Genomic DNA, 18,973 nt, shown 5'->3' on the forward strand with positions numbered 1-18,973 from the left:
TTGATTGATGTTGACACCACCCTCGAAAAGATTAAGAAAGACAACGAAACAGCTAAGTCTATGGGGGCCCTTCAGTCACAACAATTCCGGGGCAACACTTTTCGTCGCTCAGGTGCACGTGGAGTCACCCGAGGACAGATGGGTCAACAATCTCAGTTCACTAGAGGTGGAGCACAGTCCTCGTACCCCAAGCAGAATAAAGGGGGTTATCGAGGAAACAGCACCAGAGGACGTGGCAGAGGAAACAACAACTCCCGTTCCTCTGCCCCAAACAAACAGTGACTCTCTGTCACTGCCCCCCGACCATTTAACACCTGTTGGGGGGAGACTCCAACAGTTCCTGCCAGTCTGGACAAACATCACCACAGACAGGTGGGTACGACAACTTGTCCAGTACGGTTATTGTCTAGAGTTAAAGTCCACTCCACCCAACATTCCACCAAGGCAACGGCCTATGTCCGCAGAGCACTTGCACTTATTGCAGCAAGAAGTAGTGGTGATGCTGCAAAAAGGCGCAATCGAGCTCGTGCCAGTGGAGGAGGAAGGCACAGGGGTCTATTCCCTGTACTTCCTTATTCCAAAGAAGGACGGATCTCTCAGACCCATTCTAGATCTGCGTCCCCTCAACCTGTATATACTATCAAAACATTTCCATATGCTTACACTGCAACAGATTCTTCCCTTACTGAACCAAGGGGACTTCTTAGCAACCTTAGACCTCAAGGATGCTTATTTCCACATACCACTACACCCGTCCCACAGAAAATATCTCAGGTTCACTATCCAAGGCAGGCATTATCAGTTCAAAGTCCTACCCTTCGGAGTGACCACCGCCCCAAGAGTGTTTACCAAGTGTCTGGCGACGGTAGCGGCCCACCTCAGGAGGCAGAACATCCATGTCTACCCCTACCTAGACGACTGGCTCGTTCAAGCCAAGTGCGCCGCGGACATGTCGACTACCATTCACCTCCTTCACAATCTGGGCTTCTCGCTGAACTACCCAAAGTCGCACCTTCAACCAGCACATGTGCGGCAGTTTCTGGGCGCGACGATAAATACCCTGACAGCCATGGCTCAGCCAAACAAGGTCAGGATAGACAGCATGCAGTCTCTAATCCAAAAGTTCAGACCACAACACTCGCTTCCAGCGAGAGTATTCATGCAGTTGATTGGCATGATGGCCTCCTGCATCTTCATAGTCCCTCACGCAAGGTTGCATATGCGTCCGCTCCAGGAGTGCTTAGCAAATCAGTGGACACAGGCTCAGGGACAATTGACAGACCTAGTGTTGGTTACCAGTCGGGCGTACAACTCTCTGCATTGGTGGAATCCACACAACCTTTGCAAGGGCCGACTGTTCCAAGAGCCAGTGCCACAGATTACCCTGACAACGGACGCATCTCTCCAGGGATGGGGAGCTCATCTGCTCACTTACACTGTGCAGGGACTATGGACGACGCAGCAACAGAAGATGCACATCAACTATCTGGAACTGATGGCAATCTTCATGGCGCTCAAGTCCTTCAATGTACATCTGTGCAACAAGGTAGTGTTAGTCCGGACGGACAACATGACAGCGATGTACTACATTCAAAAGCAGGGAGGCACCCACTCGCCGCAGCTGTCTCATCTGGCTCAGAGCATGTGGAAGTGGGCCATTCAGAGGAACATTTTCCTCATGGCAGAACACCTCCCGGGCAAGGACAATCAGATGGCGGATCTGCTCAGCAGATACAGCCATCAAATGCACGAGTGGGAGTTACATCCATCAGTACTCCTCCCGTACTTCCAGCAGTGGGGTCATCCGGAGATAGACCTGTTTGCCACAAACGAAAACGCAAAATGCCAACACTTTGCCGCCAGGTTCCCTCACCCACAGTCGCAGGGGAATGCGATATGGATGAACTGGTCAGGCAAATTTGCGTACGCTTTTCCACCAGCACCTCTGATACCGCTGGTGGCAAGAAAACTAAGGCAGCACTCGATGACACTCATCCTAGTTGCTCCAACGTGGGCACGCCAAGCATGGTACACCACGTTTCTGGAGCTCTCGGTGGTGCCGCATCAAAGGCCCAGGCTTTTGACGCAGAACCATGGAGACATTCAGCATCCAGATCCGCAACAGCTCAACCTGGCGATCTGGCTCCTGAAGTCCTAGAGTTTGGCTACCTTCACCTACCTCCAGAATGCATGGACATCATCAAGGAGGCAAGGAAGCCGACTACCAGAGCATGCTATGCTGCAAAATGGAAGCGTTTCCTCCTTCACTGTACAGCCAATAACATAAACCCGCTAGATGCATCTATCCCTAACATCATTTGCTATCTGTTACATCTTTACAAGTGCAATCTAGCGTACACTTCCATTCGGATACATCTATCCGCCATTGCAGCTTATCTTCAGAACAGGCAGCATCTCTCTGTCTTCAGAGTGCCTGCCATTAAGGCCTTCCTTGAAGGTCTGAAACGAGTCATTCCCCCAAGAACACCGCCAGCTCCGGTGTGGAATCTCAATGTGGTCCTCACCAGGCTGATGGGACCACCTTTTGAGCCACTACACTCGTGTGAACTCCAGTTCCTAACATGGAAAGTGGCTTTCCTTATTGCTATCACTTCACTGAGACGTGTCAGTGAGCTGCAAGCGCTCACAATCCAAGAGCCATTCATACAAATTCATCCAAATAGGGTGGTACTACGTACTAACCCCAAATTCCTTCCGAAGGTGGTGTCACAGTTTCATCTCAACCAAACTGTTGACTTGCCTGCATTCTTCCAAAACCCACAAACGGTGGCGGAAAGAATGCTCCATACTTTGGACGTTAGGAGGGCGTTGATGTACTATATTGACAGGACACAACACTTTAGGAAAACAAAACAACTTTTTGTTGCCTTCTCGCCACAGCACAAGGGCAACCCTATTTCCAAAGCAGGAATAGCCAGATGGATTGTTAAGTGCATCCAGATCTGCTATCAAAAGGCTAAACGCACCTTAACAATACCCCCAAGGGCGCACTCCACACGCAAATTGGGGGCATCCATGGCTTTCCTGGGGAACATTCCTTTAGAGGACATTTGTAGAGCAGCCACATGTGTTACACCACATACCTTTACAAAACAATACTGTGTTGATGTGCATTCCAAACAGCAAGCAGCTGTTGGGCAGGCTGTTCTCAAGACACTTTTTCAGGTTTCTGCAGCTGGCACGGGCAACCGCCGCTAATGGAGGGACTGCTATATATTCTATGCAAAAGATATGAATTTAGCAGCCCACATGCCTCGAACTGAATATGCTACTTACCAGTATGCATCTGTTCTTGGCATTTAGGGCTGCTAACATTCATATCGCCCACCCTCCTCCCCGGTGCCTGTCGCAGCTGCAGACATACTCTTGCATTCAATCATTAGCATGGACATCCTTTACACTTTACACTCCATCTCTGCCACAATGGCTAAAAACAATCTGGGGATGGAGCCGATGCCCATGCGCACTGTAGTCCAGGGGAGGAGCCACCTATCTCAGGATACTTCGAAGACTCTTCCAGGACAACAATGTGCGATCATCCGGACCCAACACTAGGCGGCGATCTAATGCAAAAGATATGAATGTTAGCAGCCCTACATGCCAAGAACAGATGCATACTGGTAAGTAGCATATTCATACTTACCTGTTTTAAGTTGAGACCCCAGTGCTGGACCTAAGAGCCCAGTACTGGATTACAAAAGTAACGAGATCGTACTTTACCTGCAACCTGAATTTTCTCCCTTTGGATAACATTGCCAGATTTCTGTTGAAAAGTTTTTAAGTGTGAACTTTAAAAATAGCTTTAAATTCCTGAAAAATCACTGCAATAACTAAAACGTTTTTACTAAATTGTTTCCAGCTTAGATCCCAGGACTGAATCTAGGAGCCAGTCCTGGAACTACCAAAGTAATCTACAAAGTAATCAACTGTGTTTATATAGAAAACCCCATTGAGCTCAATGCTAAATTGTGTGTAGAATTGTGTTGCCTAATGCAACCCCTGTACCTGTGGTGTTTACAAAGTTTATTGCCTTTCTGCAAAGTACTAATCTGAGACCTCTCATATTGAGAACAGTATATTTTGATACCTGTTGGTTCTAAAAATAAAACAACTATATATTTGATATACAAACAATTGACAAACAATTGGCCTGGAGTTCAGTCTTTGAATGAAACCTTTTGCTGACTGAGTGTGTACAACAAATGCTTTACACTGTCCTCTGGTACTGCCTTACTGCTCGACCAAGCTACCACTTTAGAGAGTAAGGTCACACCTGGCTTTAACCTCTGTTATACCTCTGGGGTTTGTGGACTCTATACACACTGTACCTTATTCTGGTCCAGTATATATAGAGCCACTTTCTCACAGTTACATGTAGGTAAAAAGGGTCCCTTCTCTGGGGTGCGTACACCCCCTATTATTCCACCCTCCAAGTGGGAGGGGGGCATATGCCATTCCCTGGGTCCCCCCCATCTGCAAGATGGCGGTGACTGAGAGTTGTGCTTCACCTCGCCTCCCCCACCTAAGGGGTGGAGTTGACAGAGGTGGGCACACCACTCATCCTCACTTGCTTTTCTCACCGGTTCTCACACCCAAAGTGGGGGTCAGAACCAGTGGGGACCAGTTGCTGAAAGCAGCAAGTGTCCCGGGGAAGCTCACAAAGGCAGCAAGCCTTTCAAGCTTTCCCTTCTTGAACCCTGCTCATCCTGTGGGAGTAGGCTTGGCACCATGTCCCAGGATGTGCATTGTTTCAGGCCCCCAAGTGTAGCAGGCTCTCAACCCAGTTGTCCAGAAACATGTCTGGTGATGGCATCTGAAATAAGCCTCTCCCTGGACACTAGTGGTAGGTCGTTTTTCAGTGGGCATCTCTAAGATGCCCCCTGTGTGTATTTGTCATTAAATCCCACACTGGCATTAGTGTGGGTTTAATGTGCTGAGAAGTTTGATACCAAACTTCTCAGTTTTCAGTGCAGCCATTATGGTGCTGTAGAGTTCCTAATGACCATCTCTCATCACCTTATACTCTTAATGGCTGCACTGCAATTACATTGTCTAAGAATAGACTAAGACACTGTAGGGGTACAGGGCTCATCCACCTGTACCCTCACCACTGGTATAGTGCACCCACCTAGAGGGGTGACTGATTTATGCCAGGGCAGTGGGTTGTTCTGCACCAAACCACGCAGCCTGCAAAGGTAGTGTGTGAGTGTAATGGTAAAGGGCCTCTAAGGGTGGCCCAAATAAGTGCAGCAGCCCTTAGAGGTCTTCCCTGGTCACAGTGCCCTGGGTTCCTGTGGTATCATGTATCAGGGTCTGACCTGTGGATGGAGACGCCAGTTTGTTTTTGTTTTTAATGCAGGTTTAGGGAAAGAACATAGCCCCTGGGCACCTGATTGGCAGGAGCCTAGGGCACACTCAGTCAAAGCACATCAGCAATTCAGCAAAAAGTGGGGGCAACCATGCTCAAGGAGGGCACTTTCTCACAGTTTGGTTAGCAAGGCAGAGATGACAGATGCACTCTAGTGAGGCTCTGCACATCTAACCCTGTAATCCAGTAACTTTCCTAACCTCTGCCATCAATCTGATTCTGCAAGCCGCCTCACTACACTCCTGTCACTGCCCTGGGCTAGCCAACATCTTTTGCTCTTCCACTGCAGCCTTGAGGGTGATATTGGAGCTAGAACCTGGCTGTGGCCTGCTGCCACGTGGTGATGGAGGGGGGCTGGTTACCTTCTGGGTACCTGGTCCAAGCCCATCACAGGGGCTCCTTTGAATAGGACGATCGCCTGCCGCCAGCGCCCTGCACTGCGCGACTCACTTTTCCCCACCCTCCAAAGCTTGGTGATCCAGGCTTCCACTTCTCGTGGCGCGTTGCTTTCTGCACCCCCTTACAGGGGATCCAAAAGACTGGAGAACCTCAGAAATAAAAAAAATGTCTTCCGCCAGTCTGGCATTAGCGGTCTGTGAATTCTGCATGCCTTTTTGGCCATTACTCCCATTCGATATGGGAAACGGTTGGCAGGTGCTGCCCAGAATCTCGGAGGAGGACCTGGTTCTACTCTCCCAAGCTATCTCAGTTGGGAGACATGCAGCTTAGTTCGCCATCAGATGTGGCTTGGACATGACGGACTCACTGGGCAGAGCGATTCTCACACATTGGCTGTTTGTCGCCACGCCTGGTTGAGAACATCTGGTTTTTCTGGGGATGTCCAGGCTTACTGCATGGACATGTCCGTTGATGGCTCTCGTCTCTTCAGAGACCAGGTGGATGCCGCCTTTGAGCGCTTCAAGAACTCGCGGGCCACGTCCACGTCCTACGGCCCCACTACAACGCCTAGGGCTTCATCTGTTTTTCACTCCATTCGTGGCTACAGAAGGGACTATCAACCTCGCCAACCGTACTCTGGCCAGAGGACCCTGCAAGTTCAGCAACCTCTGCGGGGTCATGGACACGGTTCCCCCGGCCCTGTGGGTTGGGAAACCAGAAGTCGAGCCACGCCACGATCTCCTCCTCCACCGCAAAACCATCCTAGTCCAATCGCCCACATCACCCTCAGCCAGTTGGTGGCAGAGTACGCCATCATTTACACCACTGGTGAAACATTACATCGGACATGTGGGTGTTGCAAATAGTCCAAAGGGGCTATTCCCTCTCCTTCGAGACCATTCATCTATCTATGCCCCCACTGCAGGATCACCTTGCTTTACTCAGCGAGGAAGTCAAGCCTATCTTCGCCAAGTCAGCCATAGAGAGGGTTCCCAGCCCTAAGTAGGCAGTGGTTGCTATTCTCGCTACATTCTGGTCCCAAAGAAGGACGGAGGCCTCCGTCCTATCCTAGACCTCAGAGCCCTCAATTACTTCCTCAAAAAGGAGAGATTCAAGATGCTCACTGTTGCTCAGGTCCTGACTGCCTTGGACCCAGGAGACTAGATGGTAGCGCTGGACTTGCAAGATACTTATTTTCATATTCCCATCCTGCCTGCCCATTGTCGCTACCTGCTGCTCATTGTGGGTCATGAGCACTTTCAATTCGCAGTGCTCCCCTTTGGCCTCGCCAGCATCCTTTGGGTGTTCACAAAGGTGATGGTGGTGGTCACAGCCCATCGGTGGAGATCAGGGGTTCCAGTCTTCCCCTATCTCGACAACTGGTTGTTTAAGAAGGGCTCGCCTCAAGCAGTCATCTCCCACCTCCAGGCTACGGCGAACCTCCTGTATTTACTGGGGTTCACTATCAGCGAGCCAAAGTCACACTTGACTCCATCTCAGACGCTCCCTTTCATTGGAGTGATTCTGGCCACGGTGCAGTTTCGGGCCTATCCTCCCGAACTGTGAGTCCATGATATTCAGGCTGTGATGCAGATGTTACAGCCTCTATCCTTGATCCCGGTGAGAAGGACTATGAAGCTGTTGGGCCTCATGACCTCCTGCATCCTGCTAGTGACCAATGCTCGGTGGCACATTCAGGCTCTGCAGTGGGACCTGAAGTTTCCAATGGGCACAACATCGAGGAGATCTCACCAACAAGGTTCAGATGGCACTGTGAAAGACTTGAAGTGGTGGCTAACGAATCGCAATTGTTTCAAGGACAGACCCCTCTCCCTTCCCCACGCAGATCTCACAATAGTGATGAATGTGTCCCTTCTGGAATGGGGCGGCCATCCTGGGTAGGTGGAGATTTGTATTTGGATTTGGTATTTATAAAGCGCGAACTGTCACTCCGGAAGGAGCATCCAGACACCGAGAAAAGTGGGAGGAACAAAGGTGAAATCTAAATGGCGGCCATTACGTAAGCATCTGTCAAATTGAAAATCCAGGTTTTAAGTTGTTTCCTGAATGGTCTCTCTAGGTCCAGAAGTCTTAGTTCTTTAGGCATGGAATTCCAAGCCTTAGAAGCCAGGACACTTAAGGTTTTTTCCACCCTTGGTTTTGTATTTGAATTTGGAATACTGATTAAATTACAGCCTACTGATCTTAAAACTCTGTTAGGGTTGTAACGGGTATATCTTCTTGAAAGATACCTTGGGCCGATATTATTTAGCGCTCGGAAGGTAGTCAGAAGGATTTTGAACAGGATCCTTTTGTAGAGAGGCAGACAGTGCAATGTCCTAAGGGCAGTAGATGCAGAGGATTTTCTAGGCAGCTTGAGTACCAGTCTTGCTGCCGCGTGTTGCACGCTCTGTAGTTTTTTTAACGTGAGCTTTTTTACCCCTGCCATCAGACCATTGCAATAATCGAGACAGGAGAGTATAAGAGCCACTGCCACCGCCTTTCTCGATTCTGTGGGGAGGAAATCAAAGAATTTCTTTCAAGATTTTATGATATTGAAGCAACTTCCCGCAACGTTCCTTACATGATGGTCAAAGGACAGTGAAGAATCAAAAAGTACACCCAGATTTCTGGCTACTTCAACCGAACTGGGGGGCGCAGTGGTGCCCTCTGGCCACCATTTACTGGGGCTAAAGTTGACATTTTTTCCCATGGGCAGTATTTCCGTCTTATTTGCATTACATTTCAGATGGTTATTTTTCATCCACAAAAAAACGTCAGTCAAACAGTTTTGGAAATTACGTTCAGCGTTTGTGGAATTCTTATCTAAGGATACAATCAATTGAGTATCGTCGGCATACGAAGTTACTAGTATCCCGTATGATTCAATTAGAGTGATGAGGGGCACCATGTAAATATTAAATAGCAACGGACTTAAAATGGATCCCTGAGGGACTCCAGAAGAAATTATTTTTTCATTCGAGAGAAAAGGTCCCAATGAAATGGTTTGGATTCTATCCGATAGGAAGGTACTTATCCAGTCAAGCGCAGCCTCTGTGATTCCTTTTTCTCTCAGTCTACCAATAAGTATTTTGGAGGACTGAGGACAGAGCTAAACATGCTTTGGTGGCGGAGGTTAACTGGTAGCAATTGCTGTAATCAGGTGTTCAGCTCGCACTGAGCTCTCTTCTAGACTGCAGCTTTTTCAGCTGGTTTCTTAGAGTACTTCTCTCACCCCGCTGTCAACCTATTTGCCTCCCACAGACCTGCCTTCTTCTGTTGTAGCTTGTTTTTTTTGGAGGGGGTGGGGGGCATATGAAAACCCACACCAGTGGAGCACGCTCTGTTTCAGCTGAAAGTTTTGGTTCTGTTTATTTCTTTCTGAAACGGAGCGGGTCATGCTTCAAGTAGCAACACTGTCCCAGGAAGAGCATAAGAGTGTGGGAACTGGCAGCAAGAAGTATATGAAATTCAAATTCTCTTTTTTCGCAGTGTTTGCTTCTCCTAGAAAGTGGTTGCACAGTTTATGTAGAAGTTAAAGAAGGTCCCGAAAACAGAACAATAAAATGGGGGGCTAATTTACAGCGAAACAACAAAATATTTTTCCTTCTTTCCAACAAGATACCTCTCCTTGAAATGGAATTCAGAATGTTTTATCCCTGAAACACGTGGACATGCACGCACATGTACGCACACATGCATACCCACAGGCGCACACTTCATAAAGCCTGTACTTGCTTATATCAAGTACAATTCCCTGTACCCTTGACAGTAAGGCCTTTCATTTCCTTCTGTGTCATAACAAGGCCATCACCTCTACAGCACACGTGTAGTGTCACCCGTCCCCCAACAGTGTCCACACTTCCCCTAGCAAAGTATTTAGCACTTGATCAAAATGTACACAATGAATGTTTGATATGTGAAAGACATGGGAGGGATAGCATGGTGGGAAGAAGGCAGAACTTTGTGAAGAAAAGGGAGTAACGCTTTTGGGGGGAAATTATTTCGCGAACGACTGACGTTTTGATTAGAAAAAGCAACGTTTATGAGGATGAAATATCAATTCAGAGAGATGGAACGCAAGTTTGAGGAGAAGGAATGTCATTATGGGCTATAAAATGGATGTTTTGTTGAGGAAGACGTATTTTGTTGTAGGGAAGGACATTTCTAGGGAATCAGAAAACATTTTGTCCAGGACGTACTGTATTCCGTGGAGAAAGAGTAACATGATGCTAAGGAATAACATTGGGGAGACGGCACATACGCTTCACCCCAGCATGTAGGTATTCAAAATGTGGACAGAGAGAATATTATGTTGGGCAGAAAGGATGCCGTTCTTCAGGGGATATGTTTTTGAGGAATAAACAGCCCTTCACGCAGAGAGAGGCATTTTGCGATAAGAATTACATTTCTGGGATCCTCCCTCCCTCGGCTCAGCCACCCTCGCGTGATCCTCGCCTCACACAGCCTCTTACTTGTGCAGGGGCTGGTGGTGAGGGGACATGGTGGGGGCCCCTCCTCCGGGTGCCGCCCCCTCCGCTGGAGCTGCTGGTGGGCACGGTTCCAGGGTTCCTGGCCTCCCTCTCGGGCTGCTCGCTCTCGCTTGGTTCCCAGGCCGGCTTCATGGCAGCGGCCAGGACCGCAGGCGCACGAGCCGGCAGCACCATCCGCCCCTCCCGCGCGTGCCTGTTTCAGCCGAGTAGCAACGCACGGTCCTCACAACGCTGCTCCTCACACTGTGTCCCGGGCCAGGCGGCTCTACATGTGCCGGGGAGGCGCCGTCACTCACCCAGAGGCGCAACTAGAGTCAAATTTCAGGGGGGGGGGGCTAAGAAAAAATTTCGGGGGGGGTGAACCTTTAATCAGTAGGCAGAGTGGAGCAGCAGGTCCTCCAACAAGGGGTGAAACAACAGCAAGGCTTAATTAACATTCAAATGGTCTTTTAAAGACCTGTGAAACGTTTGGGTGCAGCTGTGTGTGCCTGGGATCTGTCTCATCCCGGGCTGCCACACACGACGGGGGGGGCTGAAGCCCGGTGAGTCCAATGGGTGTTGCGCGCCTGCACTCACCTGCACCCTCACTGGAGGGCCACAGCTGCCCACCACAGGCCTGCATCAAAGGGTTTATGGCCAAGGGTAGGAAGCGAGGGGGTGAAAGAGTGCTGTGGCTGTCTTTAACAAGTGGGCTCTTCCTCCCCAACACATCTTCAAACTTTGCAAAGTGTTACAGTGGGTCTTTTACTTAAAATAAACAGATCGACGCGCCGCATTCCTTGGAAAACAGAAAACATTCTCTGCGTGAAAACCAGAGCTCTGTCTCCTTATCGATTAGTATGGAGTAATGACGTTTTGACATTTCAATGTGCTAGTTCAAATTCAATTAACAGAATCAATGTTTAACAGTTCAAATCTCCCATATGACACAGATTGTGCAGAATGGTGTTTTGGGGGCTAATACCATCTCACCATTAATAAGAAAAGCACAGGTTGGGTTTAGGCACTGCATGCATCTCCCATTGAAACGCATTAGGAGGCTTTGTTTTTATAAAAATGAGCTCACCTGATTTGTCAGAATTTCCCACCCCCTTGCATGCACTGGTCTACCGGCAGTTTCTATGTTGTGAATCCCTGTCGATCCTCAGCATGAATTATTAGTCAAGGTACGTAGCAAAACCATTATCAAAAGTTGAAATCTGCTTCTCGAATATCGGAATGACTTATAAAAACAAGCATTTGCAATGCAATAGGTCTCGCATTTACGCGAGTTTGAGCTATTGACATTGCAAATAACAATGCCTTTTATTTTTGTTTTCATTTTAAAAACATAAATAAAAGGTATTGTCATTTACAATGCCAATAGCTTAAACTTGTGTAACTGCGAGACCTATTGCATTGCAAATGCTTGTTTGACTATGTTGGCGCCAATAAAGGTCAGGCCGTACACAAGCGAACCATTTTCAGATGGGGCGTTTTGTGTATCAAAGCCTGCTATTCTCTACCAAAAAAGGAGCCTCCAGTGGGACTGCGCGCACACTCCACCAGGGCAACGGCAGCCACTGCTGCTTTTGGACGAGGAGTTCCTCTAAATGACATCTGTCAGGCGGCTACATGGGCATCGCTGCACACATTTACGAGACACGACTGCCTCGACAGCCAAGTCCGGAATGATGGCTTCTTTGGGCGTTCAGTTCTCCAGGACTTTCTGGTGTGATCTTAGTTCGCAGCCATACGCCCTCCCACCCCCCAACCCCCCTCCCGGGGTTGGTATTGCTGGGGTATCTATTCTAAGGTAAGGAATCTATAACTAACTGTTTCTTTCAGATGAACAAGTTACTTACCTTTGGTAACGATATATCTGTAAGAAATATAGGTTAGTTATATATTCCTTACCGCCCCACCCATCCTCCCCGTTCTGCGAACTGATTTCTAGGGTTAAGGACATCCCTTCAGGGCCCGGGTGTTGTGCACCAGTGGTCAGTGTCTTTTATGGCTCTGCGTTTCTGGTGCAGAAAGACGTTTACAGAACTGACGTCCGCGCAAGAGGGCGGCATCTAAGTAGCTCCTGCAACGTCATCCCGGCGACCATGACGCCAATGACGAACCCGGAGCCGACCGACACCATCTTCCCACACGCAGAGGTACTGCTGATGAAAAAACTTTCCGGATCCTGTCTGACGCCTAGGGGTAATTCTAAGGGATATCTATTCTAAGGTAAGGAATCTATAACTAACCTATGATTCTTACCGAAGGGAAGTAACTTGTTCGTCAGTGAAGTTGCCATATTACACCAGACAAGTTAGTACTCAAGACTCGGACATCCTTCCTGCTGAAAGTAGTGCCACCCTTCAATCGAGGGTAGTACATCACACTCCCCGCTTTCTCCTCTGCGCCTCATCCCTTCAAGTAGGGGAAGAGGCTTCCTTGGTTTACCCAAAGAGAGCCCTTAATTTATATATAGAGATGTAAGGGATATAAGGAGTTACCGGGTAGATGACTGTTTCTTTGTTGGATTTGCCGGTGCAAAGAAGGGAATGGCAGTTCAAAAACAGACCTTATCGAGATGGATAGTTCACTAAAAGAAGATGTGCTTTGCCTTGGTGAGAAAGAAGCCCCTCTGGGCCTTGTTGCTTATTCCATCACAGAAAGGTCGCCACTATGGCTTTGGCTTGACATCTACCAGGTTGCTACATGGGGATCCATCCACACCATTACCAAGCACTATTAGGTTGATTATGTTGAATTTCTGGTCTGCAGGCTTGACTATTTTACTAGTTTAGCTCTGCAGAACCTCCAAAGCCTACTCCTAAGACACCCCCCTTTTTAATGTGTAGCTATCTGTTTAAAAGTGGAGCAGCCTACAGTTGGAATTATTCATCAGAAGAACAAGTTGCTTGCCTTCGGTATCTCTCTATTGTGGATACTCACTCTAACCGCAGAACCTCACTGTGCCGTCTAACTTTGTGTTCTGTGGAGTAGACTTTTGGTAGGTCATAAGGTTTGATGTTAAATAATCACATTGTCTTCTTATTTTTTTGTTGTGAGTCATCATTTGTGGAAGTTATCTTGATATTCAAGATGTAGGTGTGTTGGCTATATACATCTGAGAGTTGTCAATTCTGGAGCAGGGCAAATGTGCTGAGTGGCCAAAGGACTCCACCTGTGTGTGTGCAGGAGCTTTTGCCGAAAAACATTCTGGATCCAATATTGCACCTTGAAGGAATCAAAAGGTGAAGAATATGTGGTTAGAGTATCCACCAAAAGGGCCTTATTGAAGGTAAGTAACTTGTTAATCATCAACCGTAACCATATTTCCTAAAGTATTAACTGATCTTGGTTACAAATAATTTAGCTTTGCTTGAATTTTAAGAGGAATGTCAAGACCCATCTAAACGTTAACAGAACTATACCTTTATTTCCACAGAATGGAACCCACTATGCATACCTGGATCAGCTTGAGAGTTTGTTAGCAAAAGGTCGTCTGATACCTGTGCGCCTTGATTTATTGCCACAGGTAGATTCACAGGTTGTGACAGCCTGGTCTTGGAGAGATCGCTTAGGGCGGGCCTTCCTAAAGAAGAATTCTAGTTACACTCTTTTACAGGTAATGTTGATAACATTAAGCTGCTATCTCACATTACCATGATATTTATTTGTCCTGTTTTATAGTTGGCTCTCTCAAGCATGTTATTTTTCTTTCCTTGCAAATAATGCTAGGTATTGAGTCCTCGCAGTGATATTGGTGTTTACGGAAGCAGCAAAAGCAAACGGAAGAAGGTAAAAGAAATAATGGAAAAGGAGAAGGATATAGACCTGGAATCTCTTATGCAGCTGGAAGACATCATGGATGAGTCTAGAGATAATGCTGCAGTGGTAAGTGTTTCAGTGTGTGGGTCATGACAATTTGCCATAGCTGTATCCCTGCAACATAAGAGAACTGTTTTGACAGAGACTTCCAACTGCAGATGCCCACCGTCTGAATTTTACACTACCTCTTTCCCTCGATGTGTGAGACTAGATCCAAAGCTTTTCTAGCAATTGCCCCCACTTGCTGATAGGTGGTGCCATAAGACTTTGCAACAGCTTCACACTACCTCTGCAAGTGATGGCAAGGAGTTATATATAGACACCACTTGAGCCCTCTTGTCACCAGTTCCTTTCTTTCCACACCCTTTGACTGTGACACTACTCCCTAACTATTAACAGAGTTTCACCAACTGCAAAATCTTTTTTCTAGATAGTGTGCTAGGAAATCATCTCCACCAAACACCTCAGGCTTCCAACTGTGCTGCAAATAAAGGAAGCCGATGCCATATGCAGATCTGGGAGTGAGAGGTGTTATTGTATTTCTCCAAGCACAAGAAGCAGACCGGTTGCTCGCTAAACTCCAGACTCGCTCTTCTGTTAAGTCACAGGACCGCTTCTGCTCCAGGTTTCACCACAACCCAGTTTGTCCCCCATTCTCATACAGGGTGAGAGACAAGCTCTGCCATAAATGCCAGAAGTTCAAGTAGAACTCCCACTTCAGGTCGATGTGGAGCAGTTGGCACTCTACAAACCCAACCCTACCCAAGTCCAAATCTGAAACTACTCCAAGACTGGTCCCAGTGTGCCCTGGCCTTTTGTCAATCCTTCAGGGAGATTATGCTGCAAATGTTCTAGCCAAATGATCGCATTGAGCCTCTATGTGGGCCCCTCCCAGCCATCACTGGCAATGCCTCCACCACTAATGCCCTTAAGACTTTATCAGTCTGACCTGCTCTGGTGCCGGCTTTAGCTTGAGTGGTGCCCACTCTGTAGAAAAACCCAGCACCTGTTTCCAATCCAGAGCTGCTGGTCGCTCGAGCCAGGCATGTATCTGGCTATGATATAACCGAGTTGAAGCGGCCACAGTTGCATTAGCAACAGTCTCTTCCTTGATACCAGTACGACTGTAGCCTTCTAGCCTTGTTGGTTTTGGATTGGTATTCCATTCAAGGTCTCCAAAATGTCCTGCTTGTCTGATAGGTGGATTATTTACTTCTGCTGGTCTGTAGTTAGATTTGCAGAATGCCAGTGTCCATGACACTCTACAGCACACCTCCCACCTCCAAGAAGAGAAGGCATTTTTTGTGATAGTCAACACGCAGGGCTGCAGACGCGCTGAATCTTCAGCTACAGATGATAAAGATCGAGGAAAATCTACTGAATTAAATCTTGCAGCCTGGACCTACTACTTAAAAGACATTGCTGTTCTTTAAAATAATAGCTTTGAAAGACATATTAATGGCTAGTCAGTCTAAGCAGTGGTCACTTTTCTCTCCTGGGTTGCCTTGGGGACCTGGCGTTTCTGACCCATTTTTTGAGACCTTGGCAGAAGCTAGCAAAGTTAACCCCAGTTCATTTTCCACTTCTCCATTAAATAAGAATTCCAAGTGCATTGGTGCTTTCAGATAATTAGTCCTCTCCAGTGTGTCTTTGAGGTCCTTGAATGCTGTATGCCTGCTTCAACGCTTTTCACATTCCCTCTGGGATATGGCTTGCAAGATTTTGCCGGCTGTTCTTGACTCATTCAAGAACAGCTAAAATAATTCAGGACAGATGGGACCCAGCGAAGTATGTTTTAAGAGCTAGTCTATAAACAACTGTGTAGCTCCTGGCATTGGCACCAGTGTAGTGATTAGGCGTCATACCTGGATGCATGGCGTAGCATATTCCATTTGATGACTCCAGACATTTTGGGGAAAGAAGTCACTGTGCATTGGAACGCTCTACAGACAGGCATGCTACAGCCTGCTCTTTGAGGGGTTGTTATCCTATGGCCCTTCAATACCAATTATTTAGAGAATACTTTTGAGATCTTGCCTCTCACCAATGGCAGCCCCTGCAACCGTAAACCGCTAGTGCAGCACAATCTAGGATCAAGAGGGATTGGTGGTAGCTGAGTTTGTAGCCACCATCGAGGACAGCAGTTCTCCCTCTACGTCCTCCTGCCATGACTGCAGTGCCTCACTTTGATGCCTTCCCTTTTTCATCTTCTCTCCCTCTTGTCCCACCTGTTTATGTTCAGACTTCAGCAGATTATGCCTCAATTCTTACTCAGGAAGATAAGTGACTGCTTGCTTTTGCAATATTTGTCTGCACATGAGACCATTTCTAGAATGGCTCCAAGCACAATGGTCACAAGCTACAGGGAGTTGGGGGGATCTAGTGGTTCTCACAAACAGAGTTCATCAGGCTATAGCATGGTGGAACAAAGGAAACATAGCACAGGGGAGACCTTTTACACCTCCAACTCCGAAATACCCATAACAACAGATGCATGCCTAGTGGGATGGTGAGCACTCATGGACAATCTCAAAGTAAGGGGATTGTGGACACCACAGGATGCGGTGAAACACATCAATATCTTGAAACTAAAAACTGTGTTCTGTGCCTTAAAAGCCTTTCAGAAGCAGCTATACAGGAAAGGGGTGTAGGTACAAACAGACAACACTACATCAATGTCCTACATAACAAACAAGGAGGGACTCACTCTGTCGCGCTTTCCACACTAGCACCACAGATTTGGAGCTGGTCAATTCCAAGGAAAGTAGACGTCTTAGCGATATACCTACCAGTGAAGGACAATCTAGAAGCAGACAAGCTGAGTAGACAAACAACAGCATCCCACGAGTGGGAACTGAATCAAGCAGAAGTGCAAACAATCTTCAAAAAATGGGGAACACCACAAATAGACCTTTTTGCAACACCCCAAAATGCAAAATGCCAAAACTTCACATCCAGGCGACCCTGCAAGCAGTCCCTAGGGAATGCGCTATGGATAGACTGGTCAGGTAAATTTGCTTATGCTTTTCCCCCAATATCATTGTTGAACTGGGTAATCAGCAAATGCTGGACCAGCAACATGACAATGATTCTCATAGCTCCACATTGGGCCAGACAAACATGGTTCTCGGCACTAATAGAAGTCTCAGAAGGAACAATGCACAAACTTCCAAAGAGAAAAGATTTGCTAACAATATAGAACGGGAAAGTGCTTCATCCGGAACCAGAGAGCCTAGGCCTAGTACTTAGGACTTAGAATTCGCACATCTCAAACTACCACAAAGCACAATGGCTGTTTTAAGAGAAGCTAGGAAACCAACAACAAGAAAATGTTATACAGAAAAATGGAAGAGGTACACCCAATTTGGACTAAACTGTTTTTAATCCATTGTTTAGATTTTTCCAAATTGTTCTAAGTCTATTGTACCTAGTTTTTTGTGACCCAAAACTAGGGAACCATGGAGCTGGACCTGGCGAAACATGTCCCATTTTACGATGGCGGATCTTAGGGAACAATGTAGGCAGGGGGCTGCGTCCTGCAAAGAAGATGAGGAAGGCAGGGTTGCTTGAGTCCCTTAAGGCCTAGGGCAGTGGAGGAGAACCCAAGGGGGTGAGAAAATGTTCCCCCCAACCTCACCCGAGAGAGGGGTGAGGATGAGACCTTTCCCATTGTGACTAGTGTTAGCCAGGTGAATCAAGGTGGTGGTTGGAGTGGGGAAGGGTCCCTTAATCAGGTCCCACTACTGCCCCTTGCAGAGAGACAGCTTCCGGCTCAAATAGAGCTGATTGTCTTGGAGAAGGAGAAATTCGAATTGGCTAAGAGAAAATGGGACGGGGAGGAGGAGAAAAGGAATGGTGGCAGCGAAAGTGAAGAAGATGTTGAGATGTCCAGGGGTGGTAGATTTGAACCTAAACTTCCCAAGGGCATAGTACCCAAGTACACCGAGGGGGATGACATTGACAAGTGGCTAGCAGCTTTTGAGAGGGCTCTTAAAATAAGTAGGGTCCACTCTAGGTATTGGGGTGCACTCCTGTGGGAGTTGATTCCAGTAGCTGGGAGGGATAGGCTCCTGACCCTGAAGGGAGAGGATGCAGAATCATACCAGCAGATGAAGGCATGCTTAGCCAAGAGATTTGGTCTGACTCCAGAACAGTACAGGGTGAAGTTTAGAGGCACGCAGAAATGGAGTTCAAAGTCTTGGGTAGACTTTGTGGATGTTTCAGTAAAGGCACTGGAAGGCTGGATTGTTGGTAACAATGTTGACACATATGAGGGATTGTATAATTTGTTTTTGAAAGAACACATTTTGACTCATTGTGCAGAAGAGAAGTTACGCCAGTATCTAGTGGACTCTAAGCTGACAGACCCCAGAGAGCTGGGGGAATCAGATGATGAGTGGGTGAGAACCCAGGTTTCCATTCAGCACCAGGGGGGTGACCAAAAGAAAGGAGGACAGGTCCCTCCCCAGGGGAAAGCCCAGGGAAATGAAGGTCAAAAACCTAAGGAGTCGTCCAAAGACCTGCACAAGGAGGGGGTGCCCGAGCCAACTCAAATTCAAAGTGAGGGGCTTTCAGGGAAAGCCTGATAGGTTCTTTGATCCCTCAAAGGTGGGTAAGTGCTTTGACTGTAACCAGCCAGGGCATAAGCAGGGAGATGCTGTCTGCGCCAAGAAGCTCCCCCCTAAGGGGCCATCCACAGGGATTGCCAGTGTTAGTGTAGGGGTGGAGGGTGGTGTAGAGAACAGGCAGGTGGTGGAAGCAACCTTAGTGTCCCTGGGTGGCGTGGGTATTGCCACCCTTGCTGCCTTGCCTCCAAACATGGACAAGTACAGGCAGAGGCCTAAAGTGAATGGGACTGAGGTTGAGGCTTTCAGAGACACTG

The 18,973-nt window shown here is 47.6% G+C and overlaps 1 protein-coding gene across 3 annotated transcripts in view; it reads left to right on the plus strand.

Annotated features, from left to right (window-relative positions):
- The window catches only part of KDM5A (lysine demethylase 5A), a 749,711-nt gene that overhangs the window by 570,419 nt on the left and 160,319 nt on the right, over positions 1 to 18,973 (plus strand). For all 3 annotated transcript variants that reach the window (XM_078673709.1, XM_078673710.1, XM_078673708.1), the window contains 2 exons: positions 13,709 to 13,888; positions 14,002 to 14,157. In XM_078673709.1, the coding sequence (XP_078529835.1) occupies positions 13,709 to 13,888; positions 14,002 to 14,157 (336 nt within the window). The remainder of the gene's footprint in view (positions 1 to 13,708; positions 13,889 to 14,001; positions 14,158 to 18,973) is intronic.

Source organism: Lissotriton helveticus, chromosome 1_1 (genome assembly GCF_964261635.1).
Source record: "Lissotriton helveticus chromosome 1_1, aLisHel1.1, whole genome shotgun sequence".
Taxonomy (NCBI): domain Eukaryota; kingdom Metazoa; phylum Chordata; class Amphibia; order Caudata; family Salamandridae; genus Lissotriton; species Lissotriton helveticus.